Consider the following 19,384-nt stretch of genomic DNA (forward strand, 5'->3'; position numbering starts at 1 on the left):
TGCTATTGCCGAGGTGGCACATGGTGCAGCGCGACAGGCAGATCTCGGGCGTAGATGCGCCCCGCAACTGCCGCCGTTACAACGAACCCGCGGCGAAATGTACCTTTCAAAACGCATCGAAGACGGCGGATTTAACGGCCGGTTTGGACTGGGTCGATCGACATGCAACACAAGCGAGTCCACAAATCATACTCGTACAACTTGGCTAGCGGATACAATTGCATAGTATCTACGTGTACATGTGAGCTTACAAATCATACCCCTCTTAACCTTAAGATTTAATTAACTAAACAGAAAATCTATTTTCACTGTCTAGACAGATATAATCGACTAAATATTTTTTTAATAAATACAATCTATAGACAAAATCTCATGTAGACAACCGTTCACATTGTTAGTACACTAAATCGAGACGACTACACGAAAACCAAGACTACGGATTAGAATCGCGGAGCAGCTCACGGACCCGAACCCCATTCCTCCATGGAGAACGGCGGCCGCGTGGCTGCGATCGCGGTGCCGCTCCTCGCCGCCACCGTCGTGCTGCCTCCGGCCTTCTCCGGCGGCACCGGATCGGCCGGCAGCCGAGAGCGCCGCCGCGAGCACTTCCTGCGGCACGTCCCGCATGAGCCCCAGAAGGCGTCGCAGCTGCCGGCGAGCACGCAACCTGCAGTCAACACGGTACGCGAGACGCGCAAGCATCACTTGCATGTACCGCTATTCTCTGTTCAAATCTGCATCGCGTTTGTTGGCGTGCACAGGCAGGCGTGGGCGCGATCGAGGAAGCTCCCACGGCTTGAAGACCCACTCAATCATGATCTAACGGCTGAAATTATTCAGTTGGAATGTCCAGCCTATCCTTGCTAAAATTTGTGCCCGAATTCTTTTAGTTATAGTGACAGTGGTTTGTGGACGTGCACGGCCACCCACGCAAGGCCCCGCGGCGCTGGTTCAGCCGGGCAGAGCAGCTCATGGCTGAGAGCCGGGGCGTCGACGAGCCCGTGGTCACCAGTTGCTTGCCATGCCAAAAAATGTGACCTGGTGGTATATACAGGGCATACTAAATAAACTGTTGGAATCTTGGAGATCTATTACGTCACAACTCACAACACCTTTTCCACTCATTATTACCACGAACTAATTTGCCAACTGATCATCATTATCATTCATTCATTCAAAGCAGAAAAAAAATGGTCGACAATATAAAAGTGTGATTATCCAACCACAGAATACGAGCATCAAGTATATAACTAAAACAAAACAGGTAGCGAGGTTCCAAGTCAGATAGTCATTTAACGTCAGTGAAGAGAGATGTCATCTGATCCCTTGGGCTAAAACGAAACGTATTCCTTACAGCTGCTAAGCATTTGGGCAACTTTGAACACAGGGTAATACTTACAACAAAATCGTGTCTTCAGAACTCTATGCTGTCGATCACGTTCACCAACTCCTGCACAGAACCAAAAACATCACAAAAAAGATTATGTTTTGAGATAGCCCTTAACTTTTGGGGAATTAACTTCATAGGAGGTGAGTTTGGCGTACGTACATCAAATAGAGAGCAACCAAGGGCAGCAAAAAACTGTGTTGCGAGCATCAAAGGATTCTACTAGAACAGCATCTGTTGAAGAGAACACTTTGTACAATTCAGCCAGCAGGAGACCACACCTAAGAAACCGGAAGTTGCTGGCTGGCGAATATCATTTTCTCGTCTTTGCAATGACCTCAGGAACTCCTCTGAGCTTAGGTTACCATCACGGTTAGCATCGAACACATGGAAAATTATGTCCACCACTTTGTCGGTCAAATCCACTCCACAAACCTATGAAGCAGGACAAGGAAATCAATCAGAAAACAGAACTAATAATTATGTGGATAGTTGGAGAATGTCAGCACTGCACAATGAGAACAAGAATGAGCTTGTGATTCTCATAAAAAACTTATAAGGATATACTTCTATCAAACTATAGCTGATATAAAAAATGTTAGGAATAGCAAATTGTATTCAATAGTAGCTCTTGGAGGCAATATATAGAGAGTACATGAGGGAGTACAGAATAAGAACTCTAGTAAGACTGGGAAAGGACTCCAGTAACCTATGCGTAAAGAATAATGACTCTATATTCCTAGCATCCCCTCAAATACAAGGCATATACAATAGTGTTGCATTTGAAAGATATGACATTAAATAATAAACTTAGACTAATACATCAAAAAAATGTTTCTTCAAAGCCATCATAGAGCAGAGTCTTGTAATCATGTCGAATCAAGCCAAAAAAGTGCAAAACAAAGCACACAAGTAAACTCATGATGACGATAACAAATGAATGCCCTTAGTCGAGAATCGCAACAAAGCGACAATGAGTAGTAAGACAACAAAGAAGTTGCCAGTAACGCTACGAAAAGACTTACATGACACAGTTGCATCAATAATGACAAGAAAGGATTAACTAAACAAAGACGAATATTTAGCTAATCACAAAAGAAATTGACTAATTGAAAAGGAATATGTGGACTCGCACGGCATAAACGAACTCAAAAGGAGACTAAAATTTGGATGGACGCAGCAGAATAGCAAAGACTCTAATACAAGACTAAGACATTATCAGGCAACGGTGAGATACTAGCAATGGAGACAAAAGCTACGTAGAGATGCACCAGTAGCACAAACCTAGCACAGCAGCAACACCACACGACGACTAGCACAACAACAGCAATGGCAACAAAGTAAAAGATAGCAGTATGCAACAAGAGATTGATAGCCCGAATACCACAAGGCACAACTGGATCAGCCCATATAAGGAGCAGCCCACAAGTTTCATCTCTGTTGCAACCTTCCTTTCACAACCTTAAATGTACCAATGCAGAATGGCAAGCCTTGCAGTCTCGAAGGCACAGTACCCAGGCGCGTGGCCCAATGCCACGGGACAAGCCCATCAGCCCCTCCTCCGTTACACAACCTCATTGTCCCTGGCAGACTCAAGCAGCAACATCTCCAAATCGCGACAGCGGAAGAGAGCTGCGTGGATGATGAACAGTAGCCGAGGTCGAGCAGACCACGAGGAGGTAGTCGAGGGCATGTAGGACACACGGTTCGAGTTGTTCAGGAGGCGGGGAAGACCGTTAGTGAGGCCGTCAATGAGGAGGGCGGGGCAGTCAGAGAGGTGGAGGAAGCGCCCCTTCTCGGATGGCGGCACGGTGGAGAGCTCTCCAGGGGCGAGCGACGGGAGATCGCGGGGCAGGAAGCACGGCTAGACGACGTCAGAGTCGTTAGCGACGCAAAAGGCCTGGGAGACGTCCAGCGACGTGGTAAGGTCGAGCGCTGTCGAGATGAGCTCCTTTGATAGTCAGGCCAGCCGAGATGAGCTCCTCTGATAGTCGGGCCAGCTCCCCCTCCGTCGTTGGCTCCCCTACTCCCGATCCCAATCCGAATCGGAGGCGGATGGAGGTCCCCCCGGCTGCCGCCGCCGACGGTGTAGCTCAAGGAGAGAGGTGGGGACAAGAGGGAGGAGGCAACAATGAGGATGGGCACGCGGTGGTGATCCAGCTTTGCGCCAGTCCAGCTGGCTACAGAGAAGAATGGATCGGACCGGTGGGGACGAGAGGGAGGAGGCAACAATGAGGATGGGCACGCGGTGGTGATCCAGCTTTGCGCCAGATCCAGCTGGCTACAGAGAAGAATGGATCTGACCGGTGGCTCTGATCCGAGTCTGTAGGAGGCAAAGGATCGAGATGCGATCAGAGAGTAGGCGACTGAGAGAGAAGCCAACGAGGAAGCAAATCGATTCGATGAACAGTGCCACGAGAGAGAGAAAGAGAGAGAGCCGACGGGGAAGAAGCCAACTGGTGGGTAGATCTAGAACGGGACGAGTTGTTGCGCCTAAAAACGTAGCTCTAATATCATGTTAGGAATAACAATTTGTATTCAATAATAGCCCTTAGATGTGTCACATCCTATTTCATAATCATGTATTTACATAATCATACATCATGTTTAATTGTTAGGCATTGTTGAGTATTTTTAATTCATATGGTTGTTTAAAAATTTCTTCGAGTTATGTTATAACCCGTGTTAGAGTTTTCATTAGTTTAAGGTCTCGCATAGACGTGTCTGGTGAATCTATATAAAATGGATTCATCTCGTTTGTAATCGCTGCGCATTTATTTTCCTAAAATTATTGGAGCACTAGAGTATCCTTGGGTTAATAAAAGAGAGAAGGAGAAATATGAGAGAAAGAAATAAGAGTGCAGCTAAAATGAACTTGTTTCACTTGCAAATAGGGCCCACCTCTTCCCTTTCTCTTGGACAGCAGCAGCAGCTTTTCTCCACTCTCTCACTCTCACTCTGTCCCTTTCCCACACCCAAACAGCTAGCAGGAGCAGCTCTCCTCTCTTCCTCAACCTCTCTCTCATTTTCAACCCAAAAATCTCACCTTAAGCATTTGGATTTAAAGTATGCATGTATTACCATTACATTCCCCACCTCTCTAGCTCTCTATCCATTCAAAAGTTTCTCACATGTGTGAGATTTGAACGTTTGGCAAATCATTTTCGTCACCTTTGCCCCACTGTTTTTGCAGCAGCTTGTTTCCCTCTTCCAAAGCTTTCTTCTCTGATTTCATTTTCGTCACCTTTGCCCCACTGTTTTTGCAGCAGCTTGTTTCCCTCTTCCAAAGCTTTCTTCTCTGATTTCTCTCCCAACCAAAGGTCATCAACCACCGCAAGGACCTTAGGTAAGTATCCTAAGACCCCATGGGAGAATGCATGTTTTAGTTTGTTTTTGATAGGTCTTGGAGCTATGTTTGCAAGGTTGCGAAGCACCACTTCGTTCTTTATGAAATGGAGCTAGTATGAGATATTTGAATGAGCAAGAGCTAGTGATTTGTGTTAGTAGAGTGTGTATATAAGGTTTAGAATCCATGAATTAGTGTCAATACATGCTTATATGGGTTAGACTTTAACATGCAAGTCGAATCGATCGAAGAATAGTCGAAAAACTCACGTTCTTCTACAACTCAAAGGTTCCGGGTTAATCCAAGAAATTTTTAGCAAAGAACTCTCATCAGAGGTTCTTCATTTTTGTTTACTTTGCTGATACCTTGTAAATTTCATAGTTAATTTATACGAACTCTAAAAATCATAAGATCAGTTGCGTTAGTTTCGTATAAGTATGAACTACATGTTAAAAATGTTAGAACTCTAGAAATACTTTTTGATAATTAATTAATTATTTAAATGTATTTCGGCTTAATTAAATCACAGTTAATTAATGTGATATCCTAAAATTATGAAAACACTTAGAAAATTTATGTTATGATCAGTGCTATCTAGAAAAAATATACTTTAGTATGAAAGTGTTGTTTAAATTATGAAGCTCATTTAATCTTGATAGCTAGCTTAATTATAGTCCTTTTTGAACTGATCTTAAATAAATCTTTTAGAGCATGAGCTTTCGCACTTCAATTCATATGATTCTTGTTGCATCATGTTCTTTACTCAGTATCTCATCTATTGTTATATTTTCATGGCATTTGGTGCATGTACCATAGTATTTTGTCACGTTAATTGTGATGCATCGTTCTTTCTTTTTGCAATCGACGAACCGGAGAGCGACGAGGGTATTCTTGAGGTGGAACCTGATTGTGATATTGTGTGAAACACTTGAGCAAGGCAAGCATCTAAGCATGTTACACCCATTACTTTGGATCATATATTGTCTTTAATTTAATAAAGTATGCTATATGTATGTCATGCATGATAGTTGAGATCGGGTTTTTGGAAGTAGATCCTAATTGTTGCATTACCTTTCCTTGGTATTGTTATCCTTTGATCCATTGTAACCCCGGGGAATAGCACTTAATGATCTAATTTAAAATGAATATGTTATGCTTAGCAAGGCTTATGTCATCGGTAAAAGTCGAGCGGTGTTTCGCCTATCGTTCACGAGCTTAGGGCTTATTTTTATTCACAAAGATAACGATGATGGAGGGATGTGTAAGTTAATAAGGAGGAGACGAGGTTCAAGCAGGCAATAGGGATGACTCGAGAAGGGAGTCTCCGATGCTATAGGCTCACTTGAATCGTTTAAGGACCGACCGTTGTTGTAGTTGGCTTTGGCACTTTTTGTACTTACCACATGTTAACATAATGGTAAGATAAGTCGAATATCTTTTGTAGCTGTGATCGTTTTGCTTGTCGACTTATGGTGTCGTGGGCATAATAGGCTTGTAGAGGTAACGTCGTAAAGGTGTTATGGGTATAATAGGCTTGTAGGTGTATCTAGTTTGCTCGGGGAGTAGTTCTAGCTGCCTCTACACCTTTAGACGTAACTAGGGTGCTCCGGGAGTAGCCCTAGTGGACCTCCGCACCTATAGGTGCATATTCAAACGGTCGGGGCTCAATTGAAAAAGATTGTTACGAGTACCCCCTTGTGTATACTTTAGCGGGTAGCACAAGCCGAATGCTCCTTGTGTCGCGTGGGTTAAGATATACCCTGCAGGGTGTATGATCAATTCGAATTGTCACGCTCTCGGTTATGAGCATCATTCTTTCCATTTGCATCAATCGTAGAGTTTCGATGGCGGAAAATGGATGGTGTTGTTGATGGTGAGTTGATATGGTACAAGTTACAATTATGTTATGTTGATGATCTTAAGATAGAAGGGTATCTTGGGTAGATATAGATGCTTACACTTGAGTTGAAATCGCATTGCTTATGAAATCACTTAACCTTGTGATCAAGCCCTTGCTAATTTATCCAATTGCATTCTCTTTAGAATCAGATTATTATAAGTACCCACTATAGATTAAGTCTTGCGAATACCTTCGTACTCGCATTCTTTATTTGCTTTTCAGGTGAGGAAGAACTAGTATTTGGCTATTTTACGCCCGCCAATGTTGGCGATGGGCAGGAGCGATGCCAACTACTCATGAGATATCTTTTGAGGTGGTGGTTTAGGACAAATAGCGTTACCTATCTTTTATCGTTATGTAATTTATTCCGCTGCGTAGCTACTCTAAAAATATCGGTTTATGTATTTTGTTATAAAGTTTAAAATTGCTTAAAGACTTGTAACTTAATTTAATTACTCGCTCTTTATTATGTCTTGTGATAATGTGCTTGTTGTAAACGTGTGTTCCAATCCTGAAAGTAAACACATGCCGGGACTACCGGGGTGGTATTTTGGTTAATCATTATGGACGTGATTATGGAAAAATAATCATCCTAATGATTAACCAGAATACTATCTGGACGGTTCCTCTCAGGAGGTAATATAGAGAGAGTACATGAGCGAGTACAGGATAAGTAGTCTTGTAGTACAGAAAAATGGCTCTAGTAACCTATACGTAAAGGATAATGACTATATTCCTAACAAAAAAGATATAAGAGCACATGCGGAAGACCTTACATGAGTTGCTGCACGTTTTAGATCCTGCTTCGTCAACAAACCATTTACTTTGCCATAACTAAAGATAGCCATTGCAAACGGTTCCAGCCTTTGCCGAAGATCAGCAAAAGCCTTGAACTCCTGAAAATCCAAATAATAATTGAAAAACAACACATGGTAAGGATATTAGGATAGCAAAAAGTCAAACCTCAAAGGTAATGCGCAAATCCTTGAGATCAGGATTGTCATCCAAATCATCAACTCTGTCCAACAGCTTGTTTATGTGATTCATGTCAGCAGAAGCAACCATGGATAATGCAAAGTCCTTCACAGGTATTGTATTGGATGATTTAACATCATAGTGACTGAATTCCAAGCGAACAATCTGCTAATCCAACAAAAGCAGTGAGTTAGAATGTTCTAGCAGCACAGCCCAGAGATAATAAGAGGGGGGGGGGGGGCACTCAGTGTATCCATTAATGTAGGCTTGTGGAACACAGAAAAGTTTCCATGTTTTCACTCAAACCTTTCAACACGGCTTACTAATGTCGATCTGGGGAAGCATATATAAGTTCCCCAAGGATCCCATATGCCACTTAAAAGCTAGAATACAACGGCAATACATTACTACTCACTAGTTACACTAATACAAAAAGAGACTGATGCGCATGCACAGTGAAAATGTTGAACTTTGACCTTGACAAAGTTTTATTTCTCGAAGACAATACAATACAAAATATGAAACAACGAATTCAGCACAAGTTGTGTGTTAATAATTTGGAAGGGTTTGGAATATAGTGGTGTCAATTTCTCCTATTTCTCCTTTTTCAGCGTTTGCAGCCCTTCCCTCGTGCATACAATTTGCTCCGATTTCTCTACATTCTGCTTTTATTGAGCAAGTTTACAAATTACAAACCAAATAACCTCTATGCATATAGTTTTAGTCAGCAAACTTATATATATAGCATACTCATGTTCATCAATTCTTTCTAGAAACAACAATAAAGCCTCAAAACTGTTTGTGTGGCACTATGGCATGAACAATATTCATAAAAAGTTGGATGTTTGGTGCCTCTGCAGAATATCCACAAGCAAATGCACACAAAATGGGGTAGCATGATGCACAACACCTATTTAGCTTCTCATTAAGTCTCTCAACTGTTGCATCAACACAAACGCAATCTGGAGTCATAATTACATTAATGAAAGAAAGGGTGAAAAAAGAAATCACCTCATCATGCAATTGCTTCAAAAATTTAGAGAACTTATCATAGTGTAGATGTTCATTCCCATCCTTGCCAAAGAAGTACTCAACCAGTCCACCATTTTCCACCGGCTGACCAACCTTACGTCCAAAGCGTAACCCATCCCTGTGGGCGGCTCCTTGCCTATTATAGGACCGCATCAATGTCATTACTTTCCTAAACTCATCTTTGTCGATTTCCCTGTGAAGAGAGAGTAGCAAATGAGAACACGGAAATAACAGATAAAGAGCTAGCCGAATTTTGTTCATACCCTTACTAACAACTGACATGATTGGACATGCTCATAAAGCAGGTCTTTTTCTGGATGACAAATTCAACTGCACGTGAATTGCCAAATGTAAACAACAATGGGGCACAAATAATACAGTGTTTAAATGCATCCTTCTGTAAGGCCCATACAAAAAGGTAAAAAAAAAAACTTTAATAGCTTCAGCAAACAGTCAAGTTTAAATGGAAAAGAAAAATAGCGCAGAAGTCAAATAACAAGTGTCAGATTTTTCTTATACCCTATCTGATTTTCTTCCAAATGGATTCTAAAGCATGCAGCAGTGACAGTTTTTTATTGACATACTTGCTATCTAAAGGCTTGCATTGGCTTAACTATCCACTAGCGCCAAATGTCATGTTTGTTTGCAAGACTCTTAGACCATATGTATAATATATGATGTGGAAAAAAAGAAAATTATACCAGAACCACGAAGTAACTACTCCTGAATTAACCTGGATTTCTTAATAATATTAGATATCAGACTCACTCTGCACAGGTAGAAATCAACAATGTTAGTTCTATGTGCTAATTTTCTTCTAGCATGACAAGGCACTTTGGAGGTTTGTTAAAATCAAGTGCTTGCTTTGAACCCCTGCTAAGAATATGGAGGCAGTTGTTTGCCAGTGGAGCACATTGGAAGTTCTATACAGCAAATTTGATCAGGTGATCGCAAAAGAAGAGAACATGGGGTTACTTTATCCACAGATGTCGTCAACTATGACGATCGTGCAACTATCATTATATGATAGAAGAAATGTTCACCTAGACGCTAGACGTAGACAGACGGTCACCCCACGACTAGCGTCTAGGCTATCTAGATGATAACTAGACGGTCTAGACGTTTTGTACTGTAGCGGCAACTGTGCAAACAAATAGCTATATGTTCCATACTACCATACTATATTTTCACGTGAGATTTGAGGCATACCACTCAGCGCGGGCATAGGCATGCAACGACTCAACAACACGGACGGAGGGGACTGGTTTCGGTGGCGCTACGGTAGTGATTGCAGACAGAGGATGAAAGAGAGGAGAATAGGAGAGGTGGCGGACTGGGAATGGATTGGCCGATTCCCTCCAGTCCAAACCCTAAACTTATTTGGTGGCAGTGGGTCGTGGGCGCGGCCGAAAATGTTTCCCGCCCGGCCGTCTAGATGCGCACGTCGCCGCCTAGGCGCGTCCAATGTGGCGTCTAGACCGCCTACAACCAAGTTTGACCGTCTAGATGCTCAGTGTTTACCCCCCCCCCCCCCCCAACACACACACACACTCCTAAACTCGACGCGAACCGGCCGACTAGCGTCTAGTTATCGTCTAGACGCGCTAGACAACCGTCTAGGTGAACATTGGACAGAAGTACTTCCAGACCAGATATTTAAAACTAACAACTGTAAGTAAGCATGTTTGTAATAGTAAAATGATTAAGAGGCCCATTAATTTATGAAACAGGTAGAGAGCAGATGCATATCAAACTCAAGAGAATAGGAATATGATTAAAATCAGGTCCAGTAGATGGAACTAGAAGATAACATACCCATTGTGGTCAAGGTCAAACATCTTGAAAGCCACATTGAAGCTTGATTCAGGGATGCTAAGTAATGTCACAAAAAAGATATACCTGCACGAGGCAACATTAGCAACTTAAACAAATGGATAAAATTTCTTATACATATGGAAACTGCACAAGCGATACAGAACGGCGTGCAAATGGCAAGCACTTGTTTCGGCTGAAGTCACAACCCACTTACTCAGCAAAGGAGATGAGTCCATCCCCATTTGTATCGAATAGCATGAAAAACTCCGACGGGGCACAATGTAGCTCGCCGGTGTGGCGCTCCCCCCTCAGTCTCCCTTCCCTGACAATTTTCGACTCGGATGGAGGGAAAACGGGAACAACCGCCCTCATCAAGTCCGTAGGTAACATGTACACCTCGCCCTCCGGGTTGTGGACAGACGCGAAGTACTCAAAGATCTAGGAGCACGAACACCATAATAAGAATGCCGGCAATTTATCGCGCCACAAGACGCAAAGTGTTTATACTTAATGCGGCGTGCCACGAATACCTTCTCCGGAGGGCTGCGCGTCCTAATCCTCTTCTCGTAGTTGAAGAACACCCTCCGGCGATACGAGTCTGCACGAGGATTTGAAATATATATCATTGTGTTTGTATGAATTCGATCAAACCAAAATGAAACAATAAATTGCTAGAAACGTTCGCGTGATTGCGGAACGCTCTAATGGAGAAAAAAGAAGTGCTAAAATAGTCCTTCGTCCACAAATATATCGAACAGAACAGAAAAATAAAAGGACCAGAAATACACACGCACGGACGCGTCACATTACGATAGCTACTACGCAAAACAACAAGAATGGGTATAGCACCACGGATGGAACCAAGGGCGCCCGGCTCACCTCCGAACAGGAACCTGCGCCTCTCCTCCAGCTCCCCCGCGGCGCCGGCACAGCCGAATGACGCGAAGATGCCGCCGCCGGCTGCGGCGGCGGCGGCGTCGTCCGCCACCTGGCCGGAGTCTGCCAGCGGCTGCGGGGTCGAGGGCAGCATCCATATCCCCAGCCCCGACCCGGCAGCCACCGCGGCCGCCACGGCGAAAGCGCTCGCCTCGCGGCGGGGCGCTTCGGCGGCTGTGGAGGAGGAGGAGGATGCGCGGGCTCGGGGGGGCCCGAGCAGACCGATGGCGGATAGGAGGCGGGACGCGCGTGAGAACCCAGCGGCCATGGCGGTCGGTGCTAACGGCTTCGATTCGGCGAGGAGGGAAAGGAGGGAAGCGGCGACGCGGGGGCGAGGTGGCCGCGATGGGAGGGAAGGAATAGGAGAGTAGCTGGCCGGCTTTGTTGGGCTTTGCCCTTCTTTTTCCTCTCGTGGCCAGCCGTGCGACAAGGGCCTTCCCGGGTTTGTAGGCGTGCAAGGACAGTGCTACTCTTCGAGTTTCTTTATTATTTACTAGTTCGATGGCAAACTTAACGTCCCGATTGAGCGGTATTCTAGGAATTCCTTTAGAAATATATCCGAACATTCACACACCATAGAAACTGCATGGATCTATGTAGTCATGGCACCTTCTAAGGTATATAGATGGAACCACCCTCATCAAGGTTGAGGAGAATTCAGACACCACATGAATCTTTGAGTGTGATAACTTTTTAGGCACAATCGATGATGGCTCCACTCTTGATTAGTCAATTCATTTCCAATATGACATATAATCCCAATGAGTCGGTCATGATTAAATTGGCATGGAAGATGACTCAATCGATGAAAATTTGTGCATGCCGGACGATGTGCTTAAGAAAATATCTCTCCATTAGGTGTGGCTATGAGGTAGGGAGTGTGAATATCTTTCGTGAAAGCATGACGTATGGCACAACTCATCTTTATAAATGCATGAGAAGCTCTAGAATCGAAAAGAACGATAGTGGGTGAGAGTTGATGACGAGTGTACTAAGACCACATTGCCGTATATTATCAATTAGTAATAGACTCACTCGTTAGTTTCTTTCTAAAAGTAAAATGTGTTATAGAATATGATGTGTTGTATTATTTAATATTGTATGTACTGATTTTAAAAATAATTAGGAATTTCTAGCATGTTTATTACTAACTGGCAATATAGCGTAATATGTCACTTGACCACGTGCAACACGTCCTACATACTCTTCAAATTTTTATTCTTTCTTGCATGTGACATATTCATGCATCCTGATTTTTCTTGGTTTTTATTCTAATTTTTCTATTTTTTCTATTATTTATTTATTTATTAACAAATCCATTTTTCTATTTTCCCGATCTTCCTAATATTTTTTTATTTTTTCTTATTTTTATTGATTTTTCTAATTTTTTCTATTATTTTGATTTAAAATTTTTTGTCACACCACGAAGGCGCCCAGTGGCACGCCACGTTTGCACCAGAGGGGCGTGAAGGTTTATGAACCTGGTATGCACAACTTAGTAATATTAATAACACAAATCTATAATTTGAGAGTCTATTGACCTAAATGACATAGCTTGATAAGTTTGAGAAGATCTCATGCATTTTACTCCATACCAAACTTTGGAAGTGCGTCTGCTTGTCTAGATGACTTTGTAGAAGTGTGCATATTAGTACGATATGCACGATTTATGTGAGCAAGGGTGATATGTTAGTAACTGCAGACTGATACAGGGTTTGGAAAATCATCAAAAAACGCTCAGTGTTCGCAAATATCGGCAAATTCGGTTCGTACTGTATTTAAAAATTGATCAGTTTTCAAATTTAAATTAATAATTTATTTTAAAAAAATTACAAAAAAATAAAAATAGTAGAGACAATTCAAAGACCTCATGTGATTTATTTTTTCAAAAATAATATCATTTGCATGAATACTAAAATGGGTTGTATGAATATGATGGTTTGGCCCATCACGTTACGGAAAATCTTGACATATAAATACATTTTTTATATATAGGAAGTACCTTAAGAGGATCTTTAAAATTGGTTTCACTTCATTTAGAGTTGTATTAATTTCTCCATGATTTTTACAAAGTTCATAAGCATAAAGTGAATATGTTAAGAAAAAACAATGTAATTAACTTTTTCATATCTACCATTATTTTTTCTACATAAATCATAGTATAAGTAAACTAATAAAAATAGTTTCACTAATTTTGGAGGTGTGATGAGTTAGTTATGAATTAATCTAGTCACAACATATTTTCACTATTTTTGCATGTTAAAATAACTATTTCATGAGGTCATTTATTTTTAAAAGATATAGGATCATGTAAGAAGACTAAAAAATTGGTTTCATAATTTTTATATTAGCGAATAATTAACTATGCATTTAACTAGGTTTAGGAAATACATTTTCTCACAGAAAATATTTAACTTTTTTATGAGTATAAATACTTTTATCATGTAGATCATGTTAAAAAAACCAACAAAAATTGTTTCACTTGATTTGAAGATTAGATGGATTAGTTATCAATTTTATAAGGTTGAACTATTTTTTAACTTTACTGAAATTCAAGAAATGGGCTCAGCAAATCAGGAAATTCAACCGGTTTTCGACGAATTTGTTAAAAATACGGAAAATTAACTCGTAAATCGGAGAATTCACTCGTTTTTTTAATTTGACTAGTTTTTGCTAACTCGACTCGATGAGTTTTTTTTTCCGATTTACAAATTTGATCGACTGAATTTGTTCGAATTGTCGTCGAATTTTGACTGAATTTTCTGGTTTTCATGAATTTCGGAAAATCGTTGGATCCCAATTTTCGGATGCCAAACGATTTTGTAAACCCTCGACTGATGTATGTTCTGAATTCTGACAGCAGTATCAGGTATCGACGTCGTCTACTGCTCGTTCTAGTGGGCCTACCATTGCTCTTCTTTTGCATAAAAAGATCCTTCGCATCTAAAAAAAAAAAGGTCCTTAGCGTCTTTAAAAGGGCTCAGGTGTATAACCTGTAGTAACAGAGGGAAAACGTGTTGGGCTAGCCGGGACACGGAGCCACGTCGAGCGGTGACACAACAGTGCTCCGGCGTGGCAGACTTCCTCCCGTGACCCGATCCCCTCGTTACATTGCAAAGATTGCACCTGGTGAAACTGCGACGAGCTAGCTCAGCATCCAGAAGGACCGAATCTATGTAAACGTGCAAGAAACCTTTGTCCGACTGAGAGGAATACGTAGTTAGCACATAACTGATCGATAACAGTGGCACGCTTCACCTGACGAAGCCAACAGGACTGTCCCCTCCATGGACAAGGACATGGCCGGGAAAGCTCAAATGCTGAGACACGGTAATGTCGCGGCCTCGCGGATTACTTTCTTCGTGTTCTCATTACGCTAGAGTTTCTCGTAGGATTCTTGCCTGCCAACAAGCTGAGAAAGATAATTCTACATGGGGACGTAGACATAAGGTTATTTCTCTTACATAATATACATTTATCTGTCGATTTTCTTATATTTATTTTATATTTTTTATACTTAGATATAAATTTAATATAAATGAATGATTTTAATAGCTCAAATATTTACGAGAGCTAGTAGAATTTTCGCTTGCCAAATGAACCGTGGACGTTGCTTCGCGTACAAGCCTCTCCACGTATAGCCTGGTCGGGCCCGTCCCTGAGCAAGCAAACAAACAAACACTCGTTAAGCGTTCCAGAGCCCTCCACGTCCTTCTTCTCGCACCACCACCTTATCCTCTTCAAACCAGCCCAAAACCCTCTCCCCTTCTATATATCCATCGCAGCCTCAGCACACCTACCACCAAGATCGTCGCAGGCAAAGCTCACGCAGTAACCAGCGACCTCTAGCCATCGACGACGACAATGGCGGCGGCGAAGAAGAGCGGCAGCGAGATGGCGGTGGTGCGGGGGCTGGACGTGGCGCGGTACATGGGGCGGTGGTACGAGATCGCGTCGTTCCCGTCCTTCTTCCAGCCCCGGGACGGCCGGAACACGAGGGCGACCTACGCGCTGCAGGAGGACGGCGCGACGGTGCACGTGCTCAACGAGACGTGGAGCAAGGGGAAGCGGGACTACATCGAGGGCACCGCCTACAAGGCCGACCCGGCCAGCGACGAAGCCAAGCTCAAGGTCAAGTTCTACCTCCCGCCTTTCCTCCCCATCATCCCCGTCGTCGGCGACTACTGGGTGCTCTACGTCGACGACGACTACCAGTACGCGCTCGTCGGCGAGCCGCGCCGCAAGAACCTCTGGGTAAGCTATACCACGCAGGAATTTCATAAGAAACCGTTCGATTCCCCGTGAACATGGGGGCATATATAAGCTGTGTGCTTATCAATCTTGATTTGCATGCGCATGCGCGTGTGTAGATTCTGTGCAGGAAAACGAGCATCGATGAGGAGGTGTACAGCCAGCTGGTGGAGAGGGCCAAGGAGGAAGGCTACGACGTGAGCAAGCTGCACAGGACGCCACAGGACGACCCGCCGCCGGAGAGCGACGCCGCGCCCACCGACACCAAGGGGGTCTGGTGGTTCAAGTCGCTCATTGGGAAATGATGATCGATCAAGTTCAATATGGTGCTAATACTAGCTAGTGCGGCATCTAATGATCTGTAGAATTTGCGGCGCGAATAAATGGGACTTGATCGTGTCCAGAAAACTTCTTGTAGAATTGGTGCATGTCTGTTGTTAGTGTACCGAGACCTGTTCGCGTTCTGTTATACATGTGCTTGGATAAAATGGAGTTAAGATGTAGTACTTGATTTCGTTAATGGTTTAATTAGCTCGCTGGTTATGTAGAGCTATGAAGATTGAACAAAGTAGATTATACTCTCTCCAATTACAGTACAAATAAGTGGTGTTTTAGGTTAAGTGCAGTCAAAATATTTGGATCATCAAGTGTTTTGCTCGGTTGAAGAAGTGGTCGAACGTAGCTCTGGCTCACATTGCTTGCTGGGCTTGTGGGAAGCAAGTCGAAGATGGTCGAGCTGGAAAAAGACCCACGAGTTTGACGAGCAGAACCAACCTGCAAGGCATACCTTTGACAGGGGGTTTGAATTAAAAATTAAGTCGCAGTTTTTTTAAAGTAAGTTCAAATGAGTTCTCTTCAGATATTACACTTGTTCCTCTCAACTCTCGGTTAGTTTTATAACATGACCAAATATGGAGCTGACTAATGAGTTGAACTCTACATATATGTGCAGCTCAATTGATTATTTGAACTTTACAGACATGTGCAGCTCAACTGAAGCTGGAGGATCAAAGTTTAGTTCGAGAATCCCTGAAATCATGTATGAGCACAGTTTACCTAAAAGGATTCTAAGCTACAAACTTACACTTTTATCTAATGAAGAAGAGCCAGATCTAGTGGTGTAAGGCTAGCTAGACATGGGATATGGAGAGCTGTTCCTACTCGTTGTAGCGAGTTGAATTGACTGCTCCTAAGACCACGTGTAGCGTAGCTCTAACTTTCAGCTTCACCTTAGATTTTAAGGTGGTAGATTATAATAAAATAGTTTAAGTTATTATTTTTAGTTAAAAATAAAAACAAGGTAGCTCACTAAAATACCATAAGTGTAACCACAGCTACAGCTCTACGAATTTCTGGAGTTGTAGAGTACATCGAAAATGCTTGGGTGAGTCATTTTATTTTTTATCTTATTCTAAAAATAGAAACTTAAACCACTTTAAAATTTCCCAAGTGGGCCGGACCAAATGGGCCAGCACGAGGCACAAGAGTTTCAGCTCGGACTGAGCATGGCCCGATAAGCATGGATGTGCCTGAGCCGAGGCTTTGGCACGGCATGGTTTCAAACAAGGACCCCTCCCTCCCCCGCAGGCTGCCTGCGGTCCCTGCCCCGGTCCACAGTAGCCGCTTGCAGTTGTGCTTCGTGTTGATGAAGTTGACACACACCCCGCGTGAGTGTAGCAGCTCCGCAAGCTTTAGCGTCGGGTTGATGTGTCCTAAACATGGGAACAGGAACAACATCGTGTGCGCCCTCTTCTCCATGGCCGCCGGTGTGCACAGTCGCACACATCTTATAATCATAGCTATCAAGTTGAATGGGTGGGTGTGTATGCAAACCATCCAAATAGTATTCTAATAAATTATTAGAACGATCATTTACGTAGTCATGTCCATAATGATTATTTGGAATACTATTCTAGTGTTCTCAACACGTGTTTTGTGTATAAGATCGGAGCACATGCCTTTTCAACATTTAACATCACAACACAGTTTAATAAATAATGAGTAATTAAACTTATATTACAAATTCTTAAGCATCCACAATTTCCAGCAAAAAAGAGCTATGAGGAGATAAAAATCAACTCAACTCCTAACCAACAAAAAAAAAACTACGCAGCGGAAGGTTAAATACGATACAACAAAAGAAAGACAGAGCCATATGCGCTTAGGCACCATCACAAATGCACGACCTTCGAGTAGTTGCCTACGCATGCCCGCCACCACCCTCGGCGGACGCGAAGTAGCCAAAAACTAACCCCTCCCCGTCGGTAGTACCTGGAAGAGCAACGTGAGTATGAAGATACTCGCAAGACTTAATCTATAATTGGTACTTGTAGATAACCCGACTATAAGAATTATACATTTGGATATTAGCAAGAATACGGCCATATGGTTAAAAAAATCATACACGAAAGCAAATTTGATATGAACACATGTGAGCATCTATGCTAGACCAAAGTAACATTCTGGCCCATAAACCTCAACTAAACATATATATAAAAGGAACCCTAGTAATAATATCTGTAAAGAACTATCTCAACTCATCAACCACCTCAATCCACATTCGTAACTCTACGACTGCTGCAAGTGGACAAAAGCATGCTCATGATCGAGAGCGCGGTATTTTGAAATATTTTTACACCCTGCAAGGGGAACAAGACCCACACGACTTGAGAACCATATGGCTCGTACGACCACACATGTCCACACAAGGAGGACTCATATCAACCTTTCTCATATCCGGAAGTACCCACTTGCACATACCCCTATGGCATCGGTTACCACGAGCATGTCTCGAACACCTCCGGCTCCCCACCATCTTGCTTCTCCTATTCTTTTTCTCTTATACGTCATAGGACCGCAAGGCAAGCGTTGGCACGATGTAAGAAAATCAGCTTGTCTTACCATTAGATCGACATGTGGTTAGTACAAAAGGTGCTAAAGCCAACTGTAATAATGATTGATGCTTAAACGACGCAAGCGACCTGCGGTGACTGGGCTCCTCTCCCGACCTATCCCGGAGAACTTCACATCGTGGCATGAGAAAGCACCCCTAACACTGCCCACATCCCGCCTCATCCTCACTACTCATCTAATCCACACCATGAACCCAACATTATTATCATTGTGAAAGTAATTAAGTCTATAATTTGCGAACGGGGGTTGAACCATTGCCCCACTTCTACCGAAGAACCTATGCATGGGCATGGCTAAGCATTTCTATTGACCTTCAATTTTGATAACAACAAGTTAAACCCTGATTACAAGGATATGGATCATCAATAATTCAAGATGGGGGTGTAATACATCAACATAAGTTTTACCCATACAAGAGCCGACATCGACTAAAAAGCATGTATAACACACATAAAGCATATTTTATCACATTAGACACATATGATCCAAATTAATGGGAGAAACATGCTTAGATGCTTGTCTTACTGCTCAAGCAGTTGTCTGATGCTACCCACACAGAATTCATAGAATCTGTGTGGCTTAGTGTCAACTTCAACCACACTCGCGTCACACTCCGGATTCTCGTTCACTAAAGAAGAACACATGCAATGATGAGTATGAATTAAGTACAACAATGTATGCTACAATATGCATAACAACAAAACAAAAGTGCAAGACATGCGAAATATTTGCAAACTTTGCGATCTAAACGACTTCAGCAAGCTAACAGGAGGTCGGAGACTCCGGGTTGAACTCGGAACATCCGGGTTCTGGAACCTCCAGGTTGTAC

General features: G+C 42.8%; 2 protein-coding genes across 4 annotated transcripts; one reads left to right on the forward strand and one right to left on the reverse strand.

Moving 5' to 3' along the window:
- Positions 1 to 1,137: 1,137 nt before the first annotated feature.
- LOC133921774 (calcium uptake protein, mitochondrial-like) lies at positions 1,138 to 11,839 on the reverse strand. 3 transcript variants are annotated; one of them, XM_062366796.1, is made up of 9 exons: positions 11,335 to 11,839; positions 10,986 to 11,053; positions 10,670 to 10,893; positions 10,456 to 10,539; positions 8,620 to 8,833; positions 7,597 to 7,773; positions 7,410 to 7,529; positions 1,550 to 1,822; positions 1,138 to 1,450 (listed from the first exon to the last, which is right to left on the reverse strand). In XM_062366796.1, the coding sequence occupies exons 1-8, from the start codon at positions 11,657 to 11,659 to the stop codon at positions 1,610 to 1,612; spliced, it is 1,425 nt and encodes a 474-aa protein (XP_062222780.1). In that variant the 5' UTR covers positions 11,660 to 11,839; the 3' UTR covers positions 1,138 to 1,450; positions 1,550 to 1,609. The 3 variants fall into 3 exon arrangements, with proteins under 3 accessions (XP_062222780.1, XP_062222779.1, XP_062222778.1); XM_062366795.1 differs by having other exon boundaries at positions 7,597 to 7,776; XM_062366794.1 differs by lacking the exon at positions 7,410 to 7,529 and having other exon boundaries at positions 7,597 to 7,776; positions 11,335 to 11,796.
- Positions 11,840 to 15,161: 3,322 nt separating this feature from the next.
- On the forward strand, positions 15,162 to 16,145 carry LOC133921775 (temperature-induced lipocalin-1-like). The gene is made up of 2 exons (XM_062366797.1): positions 15,162 to 15,645; positions 15,762 to 16,145. The coding sequence occupies exons 1-2, from the start codon at positions 15,256 to 15,258 to the stop codon at positions 15,945 to 15,947; spliced, it is 576 nt and encodes a 191-aa protein (XP_062222781.1). The 5' UTR covers positions 15,162 to 15,255; the 3' UTR covers positions 15,948 to 16,145.
- Positions 16,146 to 19,384: the final 3,239 nt, after the last annotated feature.

This window comes from Phragmites australis, chromosome 6, assembly GCF_958298935.1.
Source record: "Phragmites australis chromosome 6, lpPhrAust1.1, whole genome shotgun sequence".
NCBI classification, from domain to species: Eukaryota; Viridiplantae; Streptophyta; class Magnoliopsida; order Poales; family Poaceae; genus Phragmites; species Phragmites australis.